General features: G+C 41.0%; 1 protein-coding gene and 1 long non-coding RNA gene across 8 annotated transcripts; both read left to right on the top strand.

Moving 5' to 3' along the window:
- The first annotated feature begins 1 nt into the window (after position 1).
- On the top strand, positions 2-4289 carry LOC109954225 (uncharacterized). Of its 6 annotated transcripts, none has more exons than XR_002274098.1 (4): positions 2-201; positions 1994-2142; positions 2606-2677; positions 3807-4289. It is a non-coding gene; the product is annotated as an uncharacterized LOC109954225 (long non-coding RNA). The 6 variants fall into 6 exon arrangements; XR_002274078.1 differs by having other exon boundaries at positions 1994-2154; XR_002274088.1 differs by having other exon boundaries at positions 4-201; positions 1994-2107; positions 3777-4289.
- An 819-nt stretch (positions 4290-5108) lies between these two features.
- LOC109955714 (E3 ubiquitin-protein ligase RNF38-like) lies at positions 5109-19889 on the top strand. Of its 2 annotated transcripts, XR_002274306.1 has the most exons (13): positions 5109-6490; positions 9596-9648; positions 9788-9969; positions 10293-10683; positions 11545-11685; positions 11828-12016; positions 12461-12622; positions 12754-12857; positions 13647-13728; positions 13821-13942; positions 14549-14648; positions 15789-16246; positions 19866-19889. XR_002274306.1 is itself a non-coding variant. In XM_020592130.1 (12 exons), exons 1-12 carry the CDS (start codon positions 6208-6210, stop codon positions 15849-15851), a joined length of 1872 nt encoding a protein of 623 aa, XP_020447786.1. In that variant the 5' UTR covers positions 5109-6207; the 3' UTR covers positions 15852-16841. The 2 variants fall into 2 exon arrangements, 1 of the variants encoding a protein (XP_020447786.1); XM_020592130.1 differs by lacking the exon at positions 19866-19889 and having other exon boundaries at positions 15789-16841.
- Positions 19890-20241: the final 352 nt, after the last annotated feature.

The following is a 20241-nucleotide window of genomic DNA, read 5'->3' as shown; positions in this document are numbered from 1 at the left end:
TGTCCAACATTTTCCGGAAAAGCCGGTAGAAGCGCACCACAGACAGGCATGAAAGCAACTGCTCCTTAACTTGTATGGAGGGAAAAATAACAGCAATGTGCTTTATGTTAGGTCGTACGTGAGTTATAGTGAGCTAAAAACGACAAGCGTCCGAAGAGACTTTATTTTACTTGGCTGTGCTGGCTAACTTCGGACCTAAAGGTTAGCACGGCGCTGGTTAGCCTAGTGTTAACCCACGTATAGAAATCTTTGAGTAGCATTATCTGTTTTGAAGTATTGCAGTCAAAACAAAGAATAGGCATATTCTTTAACTTGGCAGTTTTATTTCTGTCTACTTGTAACTGACCCCGATCCACTCTGGTAGCAGTACAACGAGCCGTCGTTGTGCGGTGCTGTTCAGCTGCAGTTGGTGTCAGGTTGTACAATGACCTAGCGTCTATCGTTACTGGAGGACGTCTAATGTAATGGTGTTCATACCTCCAGTGGAGTCCAGGGACTTGTAGATCAATGCCAAGGCACATTGGAGCTGATCTGGTGGCCCAACACCTGACTTAAGTTTGTCAGCAAGTTACAGCATATAGGCCACAGCTGCATACCTCCTTCATCTCTGAATTTTGGTTAATATATTTGGGTTGTATGAGAATATCATTCCTGACCCATGGGCATCAAATATAATTTAGAAGTAAATGTGATTTAAAGAGATGCTGCAAACTAATTTGTCAGTTGCCACTGGATAAGTACTTGCCATGTTTTGTGTTCAAGTGTAAGTGAATGATCATAATTTCCAGCTGGTAGCCAGAAACGTGGGGCAATACCAACTGGAAAGCAGTAATTTGTTATAATCAGCCAAACAGGACCCAATTCAAGGCACATCACTACTACTTTATTTAACAATATGTAAGTGGTTAAAGATTTTTGACATTTAAAATTGCATGATTTGAATTACAGAACAGAATTTAGAAGTTGTGTGAAACGGCTTTTGAACTGAACCCTGGTTTTCTTACATTGTTACAGTAAAACAATGAACACATTATTTCCACTTAACAAGGTGATGTTGAATGTCCTTACCAAAAAAAAAAAAAGCTTTAGCAATGTGGTGCTAAAGCTAATTTATTCAGAGAAATATGTGCCTACTGTCATTATCCAGGCTTCTGGAACTTAAACATCTTCTGAGTAGCAGTTTGTGGTTTTTAAAGCCCTTTATTTATATTGCCAAATTGTAAAAACAAATATTGTAGAAATACATTAAAATATACATACTTAGAAATTGATTTAAATAGTACATTAAACTGACTTTTAGTATAATGGCACACTCATCTACCCTTCTGCCTTTCTTCACACTGACATGTCTGACAGTGGTGGAGCAGGAACAAGTGTCAGATGTTGAAGGGGAATTTCTGTGTGCAATTACGATGAACTGTGGCCATGGAACTGAGGCTTGTGCAAGTGTTCCTTATTCCACAATGACCTATAAAACAGAACCAAGTGTGACCAGTTTTATAAAAAGAATGCATCTGCATATTTCTGTCTTTGTGTGTACACTGAAGTTTTAATCCTGAAGAGTTTAGAGTTTTTACCCCTGCTGTCCTGTTGTTGTAAGACCAGCATCACACTTAGAACTGCTCATTTATGGTAAAATGCTAAAATACATGTTTTAGTCTGTGTTCTGTCTTAAAAATCATTCTCCATATATTCTGTGCTGTTGTGACAAATTATGCTGTCATGTAAAAAAAAAACCTGACAAAACATTAGTTTTTATTGTAATATGTAATATCTTTACACTGTGTTTCTATTGATCTCTGCTGTAATTGTCTTACTCAGCTTTTTCTTACAGGCTGCCATAAGATGTGTAGAGTGTTGTCGTAATCCCATAGTTACCTGTAGAGGCTGATTGGCGATAAAGGCCCCTAATGACCATCTTAAAACTCTTCTAAAATCTTTTTTGTCTCTGTGTCTTCAGAAATATCTAACCTATATCCTTTGTGGTATGCAGGGCCACATCCAGATGCCTGTCCAGGCTATCCCTGCCCCAGCTGTGGACTGCTCTCACATGACCTCAGGCCCTGTGAAAATCCCCTTGTGTGGAACTAACACTGCAAGGGCTGTGGTATGACAGGACACTTCTCTGATGTGAATTTGCCTGTGAGCCTCCAGGTCTGGCCATATTGAATGTTTGTGTTAGAGAGTGTGTTGCCATGTTGAAGGAGACTTTGAAAGTATTTGTCAGTTGTGTGTTGACAGACTCTTTTGCCTCGGGCGTGTGTGGGCGCCATTTATGAATGGTTGTTTAATCTTGGTAAACAATGCTTTTTCTCTGAATTCTCTCTCAAACAGTATTTTTCCTTCCTTTCTGTTTTCTGGGGTATCCTCAGGGGTGCCCTCATCCATGGAGACAGCACCACTTGATACTTAGTTGAAGTTTTACCTTATTGTGCTATTCTTACTCACTTTCTTTACTAAACAAAATACATGATGCCTGTGAACACAAAAGGTCTTCCTGGTTTATTGTATAAACATCACCACTTAGAGTTTTTAGTGATTGTGCTTAAAATTACATAACTGAAATGGCCACAACAGATGTTCTTTTGTTTGATCTTTTCTACAGATTCAGTTAGAGGTGCCTCTTAGGCCACAAACAGTCCACACCCTGAAACGGCAGAGATGCCATGCTTTGTTGGTAGTGTATGAAAAGAACCCTTCTCTTAGTTATACCATCTCTCTTTTTCTATTGACTTGATCTTTGCTTATACTTTCTTTCTACTGCTTAACATTTTATCACTCTGCATTTCTTTAGCACTTTCACATCTCTTACTGCCTTTCTCTGTCCTCTGTATACCTCTGTACTACACATTCTCCCCTTCTTTTTTGTATATTTTCACTGTACCTGCCCTTCTTTCACCCTGTTACTCCATCTCTTTCGATGTCATCTTTCTTTTCTCTCCTTCTGTAACTTTTTTGTAACAATGCTGTCTTGCGTCCATTCTTCACCTTTTCTGTTATCTTGTACTTGTCTTTGTTGCTGCACTGATCAAGATTTGAACAGTCCTACCTGTTCTGAAATTGGTTTAAAAAGTAACTGAACACCAGGTTCAAAAATAGTGTTTTGCTGCATTCTGTGGTTCAAAGTTTCAAACCTGTTTCTGTAACGACACCCAACAGTGATGTCTCCTGAGTACACCTGTTCTCCAACAACTCTAGCAAAATAGCTGGCTCCCTGAAGAAGGCAGTTTTTGCCACTACGCATGGGCTATAACCACCATTTAGAATATGTCATTTTTAATCTTCTACAAGTTAGCCATCTGGAAAAAAAGGCTTTTTAATTTTTCAGATGAGTACCTTTGAGCTACTTTTTTAATCTGCTGATTTTTTTTTGTCCCTTTCTTTAAAGAGCACCGTTGACTAAGTTGGAGTGGACACCCTGAGCTATCTGGCATTTTTTTCTTTTGTCTTCGGTTTGTTGTTGGACAGGTGGGATTCTGCCTGTTGCAGCTGAAAGCAGGGTTAGTGAATGTGGATCATAAGGGTAAGGTTAAGAGCATAAAACCAACCCAATGACCGGAAAGACACTGAGCAGAACTGCCAAGTTGGTTAATAATTCTCTGCAGGTTTGGCTCATTGAACAACCCGTTTCACATTAACATTAGACCTATCACTGGTATAAAAATGTTAATTAGTGCAGCTGTAAACAACCATGTCTTTCAACTTATCGTTCAGTTAAACAAGATCACACTGATTATCAAGGAAATCTTTTCTATCAATGTTGTCTGTGTTTTCAGAGCTTTTGAGTGCTGAATTTCTGCTTTCAGACCAGCAGCACCTACCTGAACCAATAAGGATGAGTGGTGGGGAGAATTAGCTGGTCTAGGGCAGGAGCAGGACAAAGCAGGACCCATGTAGCCAAGATAGCAGGAGGAACACTTGGCCAGAGAGATGCAGAGATAGATGAGAAGTGATGAGACTGAGGAGGGAGACTCAGGCCAGGCAAGAAGGGGGACTACTGGAGAGGTCCCAAGGTAACTCAGATGATTGAAGCCTGTCTCCCAGAGCCCTTCAAGTACACTCTTCACAGGGTGTCCACACCCCCTCCACAGAAGAAGAGGAAGGTTGAGGCAGGTGGTAGGAGCAGCAGTAAGAGCAGAGAGGAGGGATAAAACATGAGGATTTGTATCTTCATGGTGATATAGACATTAGAAGTGAAAACCTTCTTTCCCCGATGTGAAGAGTATGCTACAGAAGAAGACAGATTTTTTTAAGGAATGAGAAGCTGGAAAACAAAAAAACTGATTTTGTAACATGGTCTTTTGATTGATTGATATTTTGCAAAAAACCTGTAAAATATGATTAAAGAATGCTGTTCTTACAAATTATTTCTTGTACTTTTAACCCTAAACACATCTGCTACTATAATACTGGCTATGTCAAATTTTATATATGTACAATTTACAACATACCATAATTAGCGTATGTTTTTACACACTACTTTTATATACCATGTGTTGAGAAGGGTGGTTTACTATCCCCCTAAATATAAATAAATCAGTTCAAAGGCAAGCACAGACCTGTGATTGCTCATGTTAAAGGGTAATATTTATTTTGTAAAATAACGCCAGTAAACATTCATGCCCAGATAGCCTCATGTATAGCCTAATTCGTGTTTAAAGATAGAGGATCACGGTGATACAAATACGTTTGATGCGAGAAAGGAGGTTTAGGTTCATGTAGGCCTAGTACATGGGTGACGGTTTCAACCGCCCGTGTTATATCCCCGCGACCTGTCAAGTTGTATGCAGTCAGTCGGTTTCAAATCATTGTCTTATAGTATTCTGGTTTGAAGCTACTGAATTATTAATGAACTGAGCAGCTGTCCGGGGCTTGCCAGACAGTAATAGTTAACTCTGATAACAAGCTACTATTGAAATCGACCTTGATCGCTGCTAATCAAATAAATGTCGCTTTGACTAGCGCTATATACATTTTAATGTGTTTTTGCTTTTGGTTTTATTCAATATTTTTACAAGACTCCCACAGATTTAGCTTGTAACAAGCGACGTATTTCTCTGTGATTGATTAGGATGACTTGACAGAGATGTGAACCTCCCATTGATTGATCTCACTACACTCCCCACTGACCAGAGAAAACACTTGATAGCGAATGCGAGAGGGGATTTAAATTGTACAAATATGGTTCATTTCTTTTGAAGGATCGGATAGCTATCTGTTTTTTTCTACGTAGTTTAAGGCAATCCGTGAAGAGCACTGTTTAACGACTTGCCTCACATCGATACGCTACGACATTAGCTAGATCGTAATGTCGGTACTATTGGACTAGTTTTCCCCCCTGGACCCCGCTTCCTGTTAGCCTTGGGCTAGCTAGAAAATCGAAATTATACTAATGAACTAGCAGGTATAGTTAGATAATGCAAATAGGTGTAGCTTTACTACTTATAATAGGCTACCCGTTGCAGTTTACTTGTGCATTAGTCTATGCTAATAACTCAGTTTTACAGCCCGCTATCAGCTGGTTTCCTTTAGTTTGCTAACGCTCGACAGCTAGCCATTGTGTGGAGAGATTTAAGTATTTAACTTGGCTAGCTTTTGGTGGTAGGGAGCAACCGATAATAACTTCAGATTCAGTTGCCTCTTAATATATCAGTCGGCAATGGGTTCACTTGTATGAGACCCAGGTGCGTTCGACTGATTCGTACAAAAATAGTTTGCCGTGGGAAAGCGTGACAATCCTAAACAGTGTGAAAGACAACAGAGAACCTGCTCAGCTGTTCTGGTAACGACGAAAACAGCTGATAACTAACTTAAAGAGAATTGAATTGTCGTTTTATTCTACGCATGCTGATATAACTACAATATTTAAATACTTATGTACGTTCATTAGTCCTAAAATAAGCGGTTTCAGTCAAGTTGACTAGTTAGGGGGCTAGTGGATGGACTCGATGTAGATGGGGCTTGTGCGACGTACGAGGACTGCTTTCATGAACCCGCTGCTACCAGGTATGAGCTCATCATATTAAACAAAAGCCTTAAATGCCTCAGAACACTCTGTCGGTAACCGGTCGTCATCAGAGGTAACTGGGTGGATATAGAGCCCCGGTGAAGCGGTCTGAAGAGGGAGGCTCCTGCCCGTTCTGGACATTCCTCTCCCCAGCCTACCTCCTTCGCATCCATTCACCACCGCCCTCCCCCTCACCAGCCATGGACCCCCCGAGGACTCGATCGCGGTCTCGGTCTGGTTTCTATCATTTCGGCATGAACGGCAGTGTTGGTAACAACGGCAGTGGTAACGCGGTCGGTAACGGAAGCTTGATGAACGCCAGCGGAGGAGGGGTGAGCTACCCGCAGCAGAGCAACCCCGGCTGGGCTCCTCACCATGGTGGTCGTAGCTACCCTGAGAACCAGCAGCACATCCAGGGTAGCTACCTGCCCGCTGGGGCGCAGCGCCACTCTTCGCATGGAGCTCACAGACACCCCGGGGCCGGTAAGCAGACTTCAGTAAACAGGGCCTGCAGCCAGGCTACATGCATCATTACACGCACACTCACAGGATACACCCCCCTGAGGGATGCAAGCAGACCACTAGCGGCTTTAACAGGTTTTGAGACATTTAACTAAAAGGCCTTGTACTTTCAATGCCAGCTGTTGCTTGAAAGGCCAGCTATATGTCATGTCAGATGATGTAGTAGAAGCCACGCTTTAGAGGTTTGAATAACATTTACTCAGGTAAATAGAGCAAGTCAGGTTCCTGCACCATCTTTTATGTCCTTGCCTGGCTTTGTATTCACAGTGCAAATTATCTTGGACCTCATTAGAATTTTCCTTCAGTAGTCTAGGCATGGTGCTGCTGAAGGCCAGGTCATATTATGTTACTCCTGTGCAGATTATAGACAGATGTTTGGCCTTTCTACACACTCATCTTTGCAAAACCTTTGTACTAGGGAAGGCTTTTTTAATAGCAGGTTGCCTTGAAATTGTTTGAAATTAAAGCTGTCTTGATAGTAACTTTATGTTTTTGTTTGAGGTTAATCTGCAGAGTGATATAGTACAGTCTCCCTTGTGTTTTACCAACAGTTTTTTCATCCAGAAGCTTGAATTCAAGTTAAAATGTATCATATTTAAAGCTCCATATTATTTCCAAATAGTCAAACTGATTTCTCATCTGGTGCTTTGGTTTAGAATAAAGATGGATTCTATGCACAGCTGCTGTAGCAATGGTCCCTTACTCAACCCAGACCCTAAGAAGACAGAGAAAACCTCTTATGAATAAGACAAGGAAACAAATGACTTTGAACTGCACCCTAGCATCCTTTCACTATTTTCAATATTGACGCCGGTTCAGTTTTCAACACGTTTCCATAGCTGACTGCTGCTAAGTGACAGAAAAACCTTCTGTAATACCAGATTGGGTTTCCTCAAAAGCAAAAAAACAGTCCAGTCAGTGAATGAAAGCAGGCTTTAATGGCCCTCTGTCGTAATAGCAGCACTGTTGCCAAAAACCCAAAATAACCCACAAAGAGGGGACACACAAACTCATGACTGAGAGAGAGAGAGTGGTTGGCACAAGTGACTTAAACAGTGCAGCTGCTCATGGCCTCTTTCTTATTGGTATGACATGTTCTCTTGTGTGTGTTTAAGTGTGTTACAGATTTCCTGTCTGTCTGTGCTTGTTTGTTTTTGTACATGTAACTATATTTCCTCTCTCTATCACTTGAAGCAGGGTTGGGTTTAGAGGTGTTATAAATGTGCTCCCATCTTACCTCTGTTTTCTCTCCTCTTTCAGGCATGTTATCACTGTGTAGTTTTAATAGCAAGCCTTGCATTCTACAGCTTGTCAGCAGAGCAACATAGCAGCTAGCTTTTGCAGATCTTCATTAATGCTGTCATTAAATGAGACCTAAATAATGATTGTTTATAATCTCAATTAAAGAACAAGAGTAATTTGCTACTCGATGACAGCCGGTACTCCAACTTTTCCATCTCACTTCACTGGATTGCTGTTCATGAAAGAAATGGTGTCAGTCTTCCCCAGCAACCATGTTCAGAGGAAACAAGGTCATGTGTGCTTGCCAGCAGAAACCATTCAGTGTGGCTCACCACCTCTTCTATGGCTCCTAGGTGAATCAGCATTAGCAGACCTAGTTCTGCATAAAACACAAGGCGGCAGAGGTCCAGGAGCCCATGAGGTCTGAAGAACAAGGGATGGTAGATGAATAAAGATGTAGCCCTACAGTTGGCTAGTCACTCATCTGACTGCCCCTCTGTTCTCTGCAGCCACTAGCACGGCGTCTTTGAGCTGTCACTATCGGCACACTTCACATGGCTCTGGAGTGGCATCGCAAAGACAAGAAAGGGGTGGGGGGTGCTTTCAGATCTGTTGTTTCTTAGGAGGCTGAAAGGGCTATTTGGATGAGGAAGAGATAGAGGGAGAAAGAGAGTCCCCTCCCCCTTTTTTGGTGATTAAAGGTTTTTGGGAAACTGCTTAGAGGAAACTCCTGTCAGCTGAGTTCAAGGGCATCCTTCTTTTTAAGCTGCTGATACGTCTGTGTGCACATGCTGCATCCAGATTGCACATGTGGCCCCGTAGATAAACAGCTGGGAGTGTTGTGTTTTTCTGAGATAATGTTTGTGGAAGAAATGCTTTATTCTGTAATGTGATTTTTCTCTTTTAGTATTTCATTTTTTGGATGGACTAATCTCATTTCATTAAGAAGTCTTTGCTTTTTTTGTAAGGATCTATTGATCTTTGGAGAGAGATTTTTATCAATTTTCTCCATCACAAGTAAAAAAAAAAAAAAAAGGGACCGATGCTAAGCTGTTGTTGCAGAGCTAATAATGGTTCACTGCCTTGCTCAGGGACCCTTCAGTATAGCAGATGTTTGCCAACACTAAGACTTAAATCCAGGCTTTGTGGTAATAGTTGGTTTCCTTAGGTTATATTATGTGGGATCCTGCCAGGACTGCAACTAGAGATTTTCATTACTGATTAAAGTGTTGATAATCCTTTTTGTTAACAGATTCATCCTTTTAGTTAATAAAATGTCCATAATAAAATGAATAAAAGTATTTAGTTTAAAATACTCTAAAACTGAGAAAAACAGCAAATCTTGACATGTGAGAAGGTGAAACCAGTTATCAGATTTGTTGCAGGAAGATTTTTTTTCAGTCAATAAATGAATTAATCATTTCACCTTTAGCGTCCACATTATAATAATGTGAAGACAAGTGACAGTGGCTGTGAGGTGATGACTAGGAACAAAAGTCATTATCTGGATTCAACCAGTGTAACTTGTGCCTTAGCTTGCAAAACCAGCCGGGTGGATATCTGTGTGTCCGTTTCTCTAAGTGTGTGTGAGCTTTTCATGTTAGTTTGTAAAACATTTTAAATGAATCAACCGAGCTACATCAAGATAACATTTTTTTGGCTTCCATGTGGTCTTTGAATGCAAAATAAAACCACAGGCTAACAGCAGCCTGTGTCTTGTTTCTGTTGGCTTCTCAAGTGTATGTCCATGCATGTTGTGATGTTGATGTTTCTCTCAGCCTTATCTCATCTAATTATGTTTTTTCCTTCTCCTGTGGCCTGCAGGTGCTGTGCTACATTTTCATCCAGATAATGTGTGCAATGAGGATCGAGACAAAGTAAGTATGAAGCTGGCCTGTTGCCTTTTGATGTGCTCCTGTTTTGTAGTACTGTACGCCACCATTTTCTCCTCCTTTTGCTTTTGTTCTTGAATAACTTTTCCCTGGGTTTCTCCTCCTCGTTCACATCTCTGTGCAGATGGAAGACAGCCCAAGCCCGAAAAGGCAGCGCCTTTCTCAGCAGTCTATGTTGGATCTGAGCTCCGCCCCTCCCTCTACTCCTGCCTCTCCTATTCGGCCCTGGGAGCTGCCCCCCAACCGCAGACAACACCCCCACTACATGCCAGAGAGATGCCACACGCCTGTTCGCAATCGTCGCAGGTGTGTACTGTATGTCTTCATTATTCATCTGGTAATTTTTCAGCCTGTAAAATGTCAAAATGAAAAATAATTAAAAATACACATCACAAATTACACAAGTGCAGCTATGGACTATTTGTCGAACAAAGTGACACCAGAAGACGTTGGGCTTCAGGCAATTCTGACTGGCCTTTTTCACTCTTTTCTGACATTTTATCAAGAAAATAATTGTAAGATTAATCAGTAATGGAAATATTCATTAGTAGCAGTCCTATACAGAGTAAACTTGCAAGTATAGCTCCTTCTGCCTCTTCTTTAGTTTTCCCCTCTTTCTTCCACCTCAGCCCTCCAATGAGACGCCAGCGTGGCCGGAGAGACCGCCTGACCCGCCACCACCACCACCACTACAATGGCAACAACCACCACCATCCCCCCAATACACACCATCATCACCTCCACTCCCACCATGGCCTGTCACCAGGCCACCAGGATGAGAACTACCGTCACTCAGCTCCTCCTCAGGGCTACCCACCCTACAGCCAGCAACCTCCCCGGGGGCCAGGACCTGGGCCAGAGGAGCGTCCAGGTTACCATCCTCCAAACCCCTCCCCAAGGCCCCTTCACCACTCACCCAACCTGTCTCCCAGACTGCTGCACCCTGCAGCCCATCCGCAGCACCCACACCCCCACCCATCCCAGCAACAGAGCAGTGTCATGCTGGACCTCCATGAGCAGGTCAGTTTAAGAAATGATGTGGTCTTGCTGGTTGGGTGTGTCTAGGAAAAAGAAAATCCACACATACATTTGCGAAAGGAATGGAATTACTTATTAATGTCTTGAAACTGAGAAACTTGCTATTTATGACTGACTGTAATTAACAAAGGTAGCTGTTGTCTTGTGCGTTCTTGTCTCCTCATGCTGCACGAGAGTGACTCACACAATTAAACAACACTTCTTCTGAAATCAATGCAAAGTGAAAATTAAAATCAGCTACTCATGGGTACTTAACTTATTTGCAGTTGATGACAGAGTATGACTAATATGCATGGATTATTGTATATAATGAAGCATCATATTCAACATTTAACAATTTTTTAAATTCTGTGTTGCACTATGTGTGCATTTCTACAAATAGAGTGAAGCTCATTACATGACTAATAGGTGGGAATCCTACATTAGTAGATAAACTGAACAGTTGGTCATAGGACTAATTTTAATCATGGGTTCTTTGCAGGGGTAAAGGTGGGTTGAGATATTGACCATAGTCCATTAAATGTCACAAATGAGTGCCAGTTACAACATGATAAGGAATTGCACTTCTATGCCCAATACTACTGTAACTTCAAAACATATTTTGCATTTTACTTGACTTGACTTGATAATCAGGCTGAAGACAGTTTAGTTACATTTCTCAATAAATAAATGAATAAATGGTGCAGGCAGACATGACATTTGTACCCAAGATGCATCCGTTCATCATGAGCATATTTTATCATCTCAGAACATGACTGTATTTTTTGGGAGACCACACATCTGTGGTTTTTGCATAAGATATTGAGGCACTTTATTTGTTGTATACATTTTGTCCATATTTAGGGTTCAGCTCCAGTATCATATCCTGTCTCCCCTCCTGGAGCGCCACCCGGCCTTCCGCCTCGCTCTGCCCCTCAGCCGATCCCAGCATGCTCAGTGGTCTTCAGTGGACAGCACTATCCTGTCTGCAGTGTCCCTCCTCCTGTGAGTGTGTTTGTCTTTCTGTACCTGTTTTCACATTTTACAGTTGCACATTTGCATAAACTGATGACTTTTCCTTATTTGATACTGTTTGCCAAATGCCTTACTTAAATAAATCTTAATGCTTCTTTTTTCTCCCTGCCAGGTCCTTCAGACTTGTTCTGTGCAGCACTTACCCATGCCTTACCCATTCCCATCACTGCTGTCCAGTGACCCAGCCTTCCTGCTTCCCCCTCCTCACCTGACACATCCCCCAGCACACCTTTCCCATCACCCACCTCACCTGCCCCAGCCTGGACAGTTTGGACCCTATCCAACACAGCAAGCCCGATCGGTGAGTAGAAATGCATATGTTGTGTTGTGATGACTGTGCATCAACATCGTAGTGATTTGTCAGCAGACTCGGTTTGTGAATATTGTAGAGATTGGCATTTTCTTTTTAAAGTCTGAATTCTAAGATTTGATCATCACTTGTTTATATGATGTCTGATTTGCTGTGCATTTCTAAGAAATCACATTTGCCTTTTGTGTGGTTTTGATATTAATATCAACTGCTAATAGAAATAGCTGCACAAGACTGACAGAGAATACAAAGCAATGCTGTGAAAATTGACATTTTTATATTTTAATGCCATTGACAAATGAGTATTTTGTGCATGAACAAATTACAAAAGTTAGATTTTTGATTTCTTGATTTAATGTTTATAAAAGGTGCTGCTTCTCCTGTTGCTGTGATTACATGAGTCAGCCAAAGCATGTTTCTCGTTTGCTTTCCAAGCCGTTACAAAGGATAGAGAATGATGTTGAGCTGCTCGGAGAGCACCTCTCTTTGGGTGCGGGGCTCCACTATCCTCCTGCCACCCACCCTGCCCTCACCCCACACTCCACACAGCTTCACTTCCTCTCCCATGACCCCCTGCCACAGGAGTTCTTCGGCGTGGTGAGCAATTTCATAAAGTTGATAAAATGTGTATATATATATATGTTTTCAACTTTCTGTGTGCAGGGGAAAATTTGAAATGGAGATTGTTTAAATGATCTTACATGTTCGTGATGTCACGTTCTTCCTAGTCCTATCCAAACTTTATTCCTCGGCGTCTACCAGGGCGACGGTACCGCTCGCAACAGCCACTGCCACCTTCACCTTACCACCCAAGCCTCCTGCCTTACTTCCTGTAAGTAGATCAGTACATCAACTAAGATAAGAGAGTTAAGAAGAAAAGGTTATATTTCTCATTTGTATTAGCTGCACACACACACGGTTGGGAAATCAAAGGAAAAACCCGAATAAACAAGTGGAGAAATTAACGAATGCAGATGTGGTTTGGGTCCACTTGTCCCCTTAGCACTTGTTGGCCCAACACCTTATTAAGACATTTATGTTGGTTTTTGCTTACTTGGCATTTATTTTAAAAATATGCACCCAATTACAGAGTGTAGATTATGCTTCAGATAAAACATTCAGAACAGAAAAGGAAATCCCCAACCAAATCCAGAAGTCCTAATGAAAAGCTGTCATTTAATGAAGACATGTCACTAAGTTGATATTTGGTATTTTCAGAGATTTATTTTGATTAGTTAAACCTGGAGAAGGTGAAAGAAGATCGCTGGAATAGATTCATTTTTAAAAACACAAAGTATGATCAGATCATTTTATTTTGTTGAAATATTCAGTAATGGAAGTTTTACATGAGGCTTTAGTGAAATCTGGAAAAGAGAGGTAAAGGTTGTGACAACACACAGGCTAAAGCATTAGGTAAAGGGAACGGGTTAAACATTTCCTGAGCCCTCAACATACAAATCATTAAAATATTTCTCATGCAGTTTTAGCTCCAACAAAAGGCAGCTTTAGTATTGTTAATAACCTGGACTTTTAACTCTTCGACTTGGTTACGAATGCTATCAGAGCTTTTGTTTGTGTAGTCCTGTGAGACAATCTCTTTGTTAAATCTCTCCCTCTGTAGTTCAATGCTGCCAGTCCAGCCCACAGGTCCTGCGATCAGTCTAGAGCTGGATGTAGATGATGGAGAAGTGGAAAATTATGAGGTTCTTATTTATATGTTTATTTTTTTTTTGTCTGTATGTTTGCTGGTTGCAGACTCTGACATTTGTGTTGTTGCTCATGTCTTCTCCCACAGGCCCTCTTAAACCTCGCTGAGCGTCTGGGAGAGGCCAAACTCCGAGGTCTGACCAAGGGAGACATCGAACAGCTTCCTTCCTATCGGTTCAATCCAAATAACCATCAGTCTGAACAAACACTGTGAGTGTCACCCTTTTATGACACCAGGTCATCACCTGTTCATAAGGTGAACTATTGTTAATGACATTTTCTGTTTGTTCCTCAGTATCACAATAACATTTTGGTGGATTTACTGTTTTACTAACAGAAGCTAATGTGTACGGGGTACAAATTTACTGTCCTAGCCACTTCAGAATTGCTGCCCCCAGCCAGTGCTGTGGTGCAGTCAATTGACAGAGTAGTGGTTTTTCAAGCTACAAATGGCTAAAACAATTTCAAAGCATGTAGTAAAGAAAAAAAAAAACAAACTCGTCACCCATAATTTTTGTCTTTTGGAATTAGGCATTATGAGAAAAATGTCCTCAATTCTTTGTGCCCACATTTCTCAAAGTTTACAATCAAAAAGCACATGAGGCTTTCTGACAGATGGGGTATGAATGCTAGTGGGAGGAGATGGTTTCAGTGCTCTCACAGCAGAACTTATGTCAACAGACATGGACTCTTTAAAAATATTTTTCACAAGACACTAGTCTTGTAACTGGCCAACCTAGATTTGCTTTGATGGCCTATGCTAAACAACAGGATTCTTGTGCTGCTGTTGTCTGCACGATCATATCTGCGTTGCAGGTGTGTGGTGTGTATGAGTGATTTTGAGTCCCGCCAGCTGCTGCGAGTCCTGCCCTGCAGCCATGAGTTTCATGGGAAGTGTGTTGACAAGTGGCTGAGGGTAAGTGCTTCATCAGTGGATCAAGCTCTCTCACACCTTGTCCATGTAGTACAGTACATGCATATCAACTCTGAACTTCATCTGAAGTTTATCACACACTGTTTGGCAGACGGCTCAAGTCAAAGTGTAAGTCTAATTTTTGGTAAGTGATCAGGCAGTGCTCTTTGCTTTAACAGTGACTTACCTGGAAAAAACACGGTTTTATTTAAAGACACAACTACACATTAAGGACATGACACAGGATTTATAGTGAAAATGGAACTCATCAAGAAATCTTTTAGATAACAGAAACTAATTTGTGTCTAGATCTTCCCACATTCAGTTCTCATCAAAGGTTAGGAAAATCTGTTTCTCATACTAAAGTTCCAGAACAGGAATATCAGGCAAAGCTGTACATGCACCTCAATAGCACCATAAGGCATTGCTCAAATTGTCTGTGAGCTGGATTATAAGGATTACAAATCGATACAAAATAAATAAAAAATGGTAATTGTCTGATTTTAAATGGAGTGCTGTGGCAAGTGTACTTAATGTACATTTGAGGGGTTTGGGATTTTTTTGTGGTTTATATTTGAAACTCTAGCCTGTGTGTAAAACCCACTGACTGTATATAAAAGCTGGACAAACCCACTGTGACATCACCCGCTGGTTTTCTGAACAGCAATGTTGAAATTCAAGTCTAGCCTTTGTCATAATGGTAGCGCTTCACTCTGATCCAGAAATAGGCAAAGAGCTGGAGCTTGCTAGACAGAGAGCAGTTAGCCACCTATGCTGAGACCCTTCCACCTGTCACTCAAAGCGGCCACACCCTTAATTTTGTTGCACTTTTATTCTCAATAGAATTGAAATGGGTAAGTTATACAAAAATTCACCCCCAGTACAGTTGTAATGGGAGAGTAAATTATCTTTATAGAGACCAAAACTGTCTTTTTGTACCAGGCTATATAAACATGCTTATTTCTGCTCTAAAGATGGGCAATTTAACATGAGAGACTGTGGGGATTGACTGCCTTTTTGGAGCCTCAAGTGGCCGGTCGAGGAACTGCAGGCTTTAATGCTTCAGCACTGGCTTAATTTCTCAGCCTCTGAGGCGGCCACTTGGTAAAACCTAATTTGTTTTTTTCCTCCATCTGTCTCCAGGCCAACCGTACATGTCCCATTTGTCGGGCTGATGCCTCAGAGGTCCAAAGAGACTCAGAGTGACCACACGAGGGAGCCAGACACTCCTTATTGTCTGTCAGACATGTTCAGCACTGCCTGCTCCTGATATATTGATACACATGTGCATGCATGTGTACACACACATACCATTTCCTGACCTTTTTGTGCAGCACTTCCTATTTGTTTTTTGTCCTTTCATCAGATTCTTTCCTCCCCACTTATTTTACTCTCTGCCATTTTCCCTTCTATCAGTCTTTCCTGTTCATGTTAATATAAGCTACTATGTTTTGGGGCTAACAACATCATGCCTGACCCAGTATCCTGCAATGATGTGTGTGTACACATGCATGCACAACAATTGTGCAAGTGTTGTTTGGTCAGCCCTTTAATGCGGGGCTTTGGTACGTGTGTGTGTGTGTGTGTGTGTGTGTGTGTGTGTGAGAGAGAGAGAGTGAGTGAGAGAGAGAGAGAGAGAGAGTTTTAGATGTCCTGGAGCATGCCTGAGTTTCTGCTGCGTATCGGACAAGAGTAACGACATCTGAGAGTTTTCTGCTCTCATGAGCGACTCACTTTACTTCCTGTTTGTATGTGTATGCACTGTCTGCCTGTATGCATACTCTGTGTAAGTATGTTTTGACTTTAGTCCCTTTCTCTAGTTTGACACTAAGGGTCCATGCTGCCACTATACTTCTCGGTTGCCTATTTGATCAGTTTGTTTTAGTTGTTATTGATTATACTTATTGTTGTAATTATTATTATTATTAATATCATTATTCAATCATTTTAACACAGTGACTGTTTTCCTGCCTGCGGTTACATCACCATTCCGGTTTTGGTCATCTTTCAATATAAGCACTTCACAGCACTACTTTAAAAGCACAGTATTTTTCTTTTTCTTTGTTTCCTAGGCAAAAATAAGTTTGTCTGTGACTTTGCAGTGGCACATGTGTTGCATATATACAAATATCTATATATACTGTATAAATTTATGAATCTGTATACCAAATAAAAGGCTTCATATGAACTTTTTAAACTTTAACATTTTATATATATTTCTTTCTTACTTTTTTTTTTTTTTTTTTAACTGAGTCAGGGTTGATTGTACTGGATTTCTCTGTTAGATTTAAAGTGGTGTTATTATTAAAATGACTGCAGATTGCTGCTTTGGGTGGTTCCATCTGTTTAGGTTTTGAGGTAGCGCATTAGCTTCACGTTGCCACTAGGTGGTGCTCTTTTACCATCACTCCACCTTCTGTCTGTTGTGGTACACGCAGTATGTATTGGTTTTCGTAGTACATACTCTGGTTTACCGGATAGACGTGGTTTTACACAAAAATACAGTTGGTGTATAAATCTGGGGACTCCTCATTGGGTGAGACAGTCTTTACCCTAAACAGTAGCCTTCACTTGTGTAGCCCTAAATTTATAATGTGTTGGGTTGCTTCACTCACTCTGGGTTGTGGTTATAGTGTGGGGTTCCTGTTGAAACTCAACTCCCAACTCAGTTGTTGGGCCTGTTATTGTTCTTCATACTCTTAACAGTTCTTCCTAAAATAAGGCTAGTGGGGAGCAGAAGTTACTCTCAGGAAATGTTTGGGAATGAGCACATTAAATATTACACACACAAACAGTGGTGATAGTTACTAGAGTTGTACTGAGCAGCTTTAATTCTGCAGCAGTCCAAAACAAGAAAACTGAGTTATTCCAACAAAAAATACAACACAGTAAATTGAGTAAAGATAAACCAAGACATAATCAGTGCAGTGACTGTGGTTAGGATTGTATTAGAGTCTGAAACATGGAGAACCAACAAACAAGGTATTGGAACCAATTATCTAACAAATTAATTGGACAACTTAAGTTTTGTTAGTGAAATTCTCCTTAACTTAAAGTTTACAATATTATTTAAATAAATGTCCACACAAAGTTGGTATCCGTTTCCTCGTTGTTGTACGCATCTGTTTCCCTGGATGTACACAGCTGTTTACCGGTTGCCACACACCTTTTGTGACTGCATCTGTTGATTAACAGAACAGAAATCGTGTTAATGTACATACCAACACAGTATCTACATGCAGACATGACCTCTAGACTTTGCAGCACAAATGACCAAAGTTTTTAAAGCAGTGTGCATGAAGCTTCTTGAAGCCAGAAAATGCAAATATCGGGTACAGTACCAAATAATATACACACTCGCTACAATTGCATGCAGTTCATTGCAGCACTTCCGCCTTAACATCTGTGTTTATGAAGCTCAAAGGTGTTTGGTTTTGGTGAAATTGTCATAAATGTGTCAATTCAATTTTATGTTTATTAGTGAGGTCATAGTTGAAGGTGGTGTTGTACTGGACTACATTATATTTAGAGGTGTCTATGTTTTTGTCCTCTCAGCTACATACATGAGAGGGTCAGAATATTAGGAACACCTCTGAATATATTGTAGCCCAGTACAACAATATGGCCTCAGTAGTGTAAATTAGATTCCTTTGAATCCGAGATCTAACTACAGCCTATTATTCACCTTTGTCTTGTTGAAAAAAAAAAAAAAAAAAAAAAAACATTGTCAAAACACATACACTGAATCGGGTTTATTCCCTCTAAAGCTTATAAAACAGGTCTGATATTTTCGAGAGACGAATATGATGTATATATTATCTTTAACTTTGTCCAACTTTTTGCTTACCCTCTCTTTTTTTTAAAATTCATTTTCATCTATTCCTTTTTTGCTTCAACCCCGAAGCCCCTTTTTTTCATTTTTTCCCCACCTTCAACTCTAGCACTTCCCCTATTTACCCTTGTTTATCTCCCTTCTGTCCTATGCTTCAATACCTTTGCTCTTTTCATGTAGCGTCTCCTGTTTGTCTTCTTTCTTTTGGTTCTCTACTGTCTCAGCAGTCTGTTCTTCCTTATCTCATGTCTTTTTGCTTATGCATCTTCTCTTCCACCCTCCTGTCTTCTCTCTTTGCCTCTGATGTGATCACCACCCACTACTGTAACCTACTTCCTCTGCAGAGCAATGAAGTGGAAGTGGTAGGGCTTTTCTGCCTAAAACTATCTGCTGAGATGCTCAACTCGGGGAACAAACAGTATCTATCTTGTCTGGTTCTCTCCCATGTCCTGCATGAGGCCAGAAGGTGTTCAGTTTTAATCATTTTAACACTGGGTTTTACTAGATATTATTGTCATATACAATAACACAGTTTGATAAGGAATCTTAAGATCACCATGTTCACTTTTACAGCCTGACCGCAGGGCAAGATCTACACACTATTGTCACATTTTTGCATGTATTTGTTCTTATAACTTTTTCTCACTGTAAAGCTGTAACTGCCCCAGAGGGGTCCCACTACTGTCGCCCCCTTCCTATTTGTCTGTACTCTGATCACTTGTGTGTGTGTCTGGCTGCCAGGTCCTCAAACTGAACTGGGACTGGTGGCTTGTTCCAGTTAGCTTGTCCTACAGTGACTGGGAAGCAGAGGATGTTCATCCAAGTCTGTCAGCCTCAAACAACAATTCTTTAACGGACACACCAGTATTGCAGTGATTCCACTCCCTTTTTTTCTGAAAACAAAAATTGTTTTCCTTCTGTCCTGACTCTGATGCTAAAATAAAGAGAGGAGAAGCTTTTACACTTGTGCCATCTCTGCTCCCCTCCCCCTGGCTGCCCACATTTTTATGTGCAAATGCAAGACTGTGTGTGTTGTGCAGACTGTTTCAAACTGACAGGGTACATGGATTCTCCATCCTGCTTGTTTATAGAGAGACCACCAAGCTCTGCTTTACTTATATTCACACACATGCTATCAAAGGCATGTACACACTTGCACACACTATCTTCCTTTCTAACTTTTAAAATAAATATTTTTCATTATTCATACTCAGCAATGTGAGAGTTAAATGCTTTGTGTCAGCAGGGCAGGTTGTTTCCTGCCTATCTTCCCAAGTGAAATGTGTAATATTTATTTCATAGGGCTTTCCCCCTCTGCGCACTGGGTGGCTGCTGGCCATGTCATCGTGTTCTGAGCTGTCAAAAGCCATCACTGTGACAAGTGGGAGGTGTGTGTGTGTGTGTGTGAGAGAGAGAGGGACAAGACAAAGTGAGAGACGGGCAGAATTGGGTTGTGTGTGGATTCATGAAGAGGAGAGAGTGACATACTGGGGACCTTAGTGGGAACAGTTGTGTCAGTTGATGACATTTGATACACATTTAGTCAGAGAAGAGAAGTGGTCTTGTGTTTGTGATGTACAGTATATGGACAACAGGCCCCTACAGTTGTCTAAACAGTCTGCTGGATAGTTCATCTCCAGAGAGCTGCTGTGAGACATGTAGAAGTCACTGAAGTCACTTTTGAGACTCTGTCATCACTGTACACTGGCCTTTATGGTATACAAATTATATTAACTTAAGAGTTTCAGTGGTGTACAGATGACC

The sequence above is a fragment of the Monopterus albus genome, unplaced genomic scaffold, assembly GCF_001952655.1.
Source record: "Monopterus albus unplaced genomic scaffold, M_albus_1.0 scaffold2.1, whole genome shotgun sequence".
Lineage (NCBI taxonomy): Eukaryota > Metazoa > Chordata > Actinopteri > Synbranchiformes > Synbranchidae > Monopterus > Monopterus albus.
The sequence above is the reverse complement of the archived record's forward strand: the minus strand, read 5'-3'. Positions and strand labels throughout refer to the sequence as shown.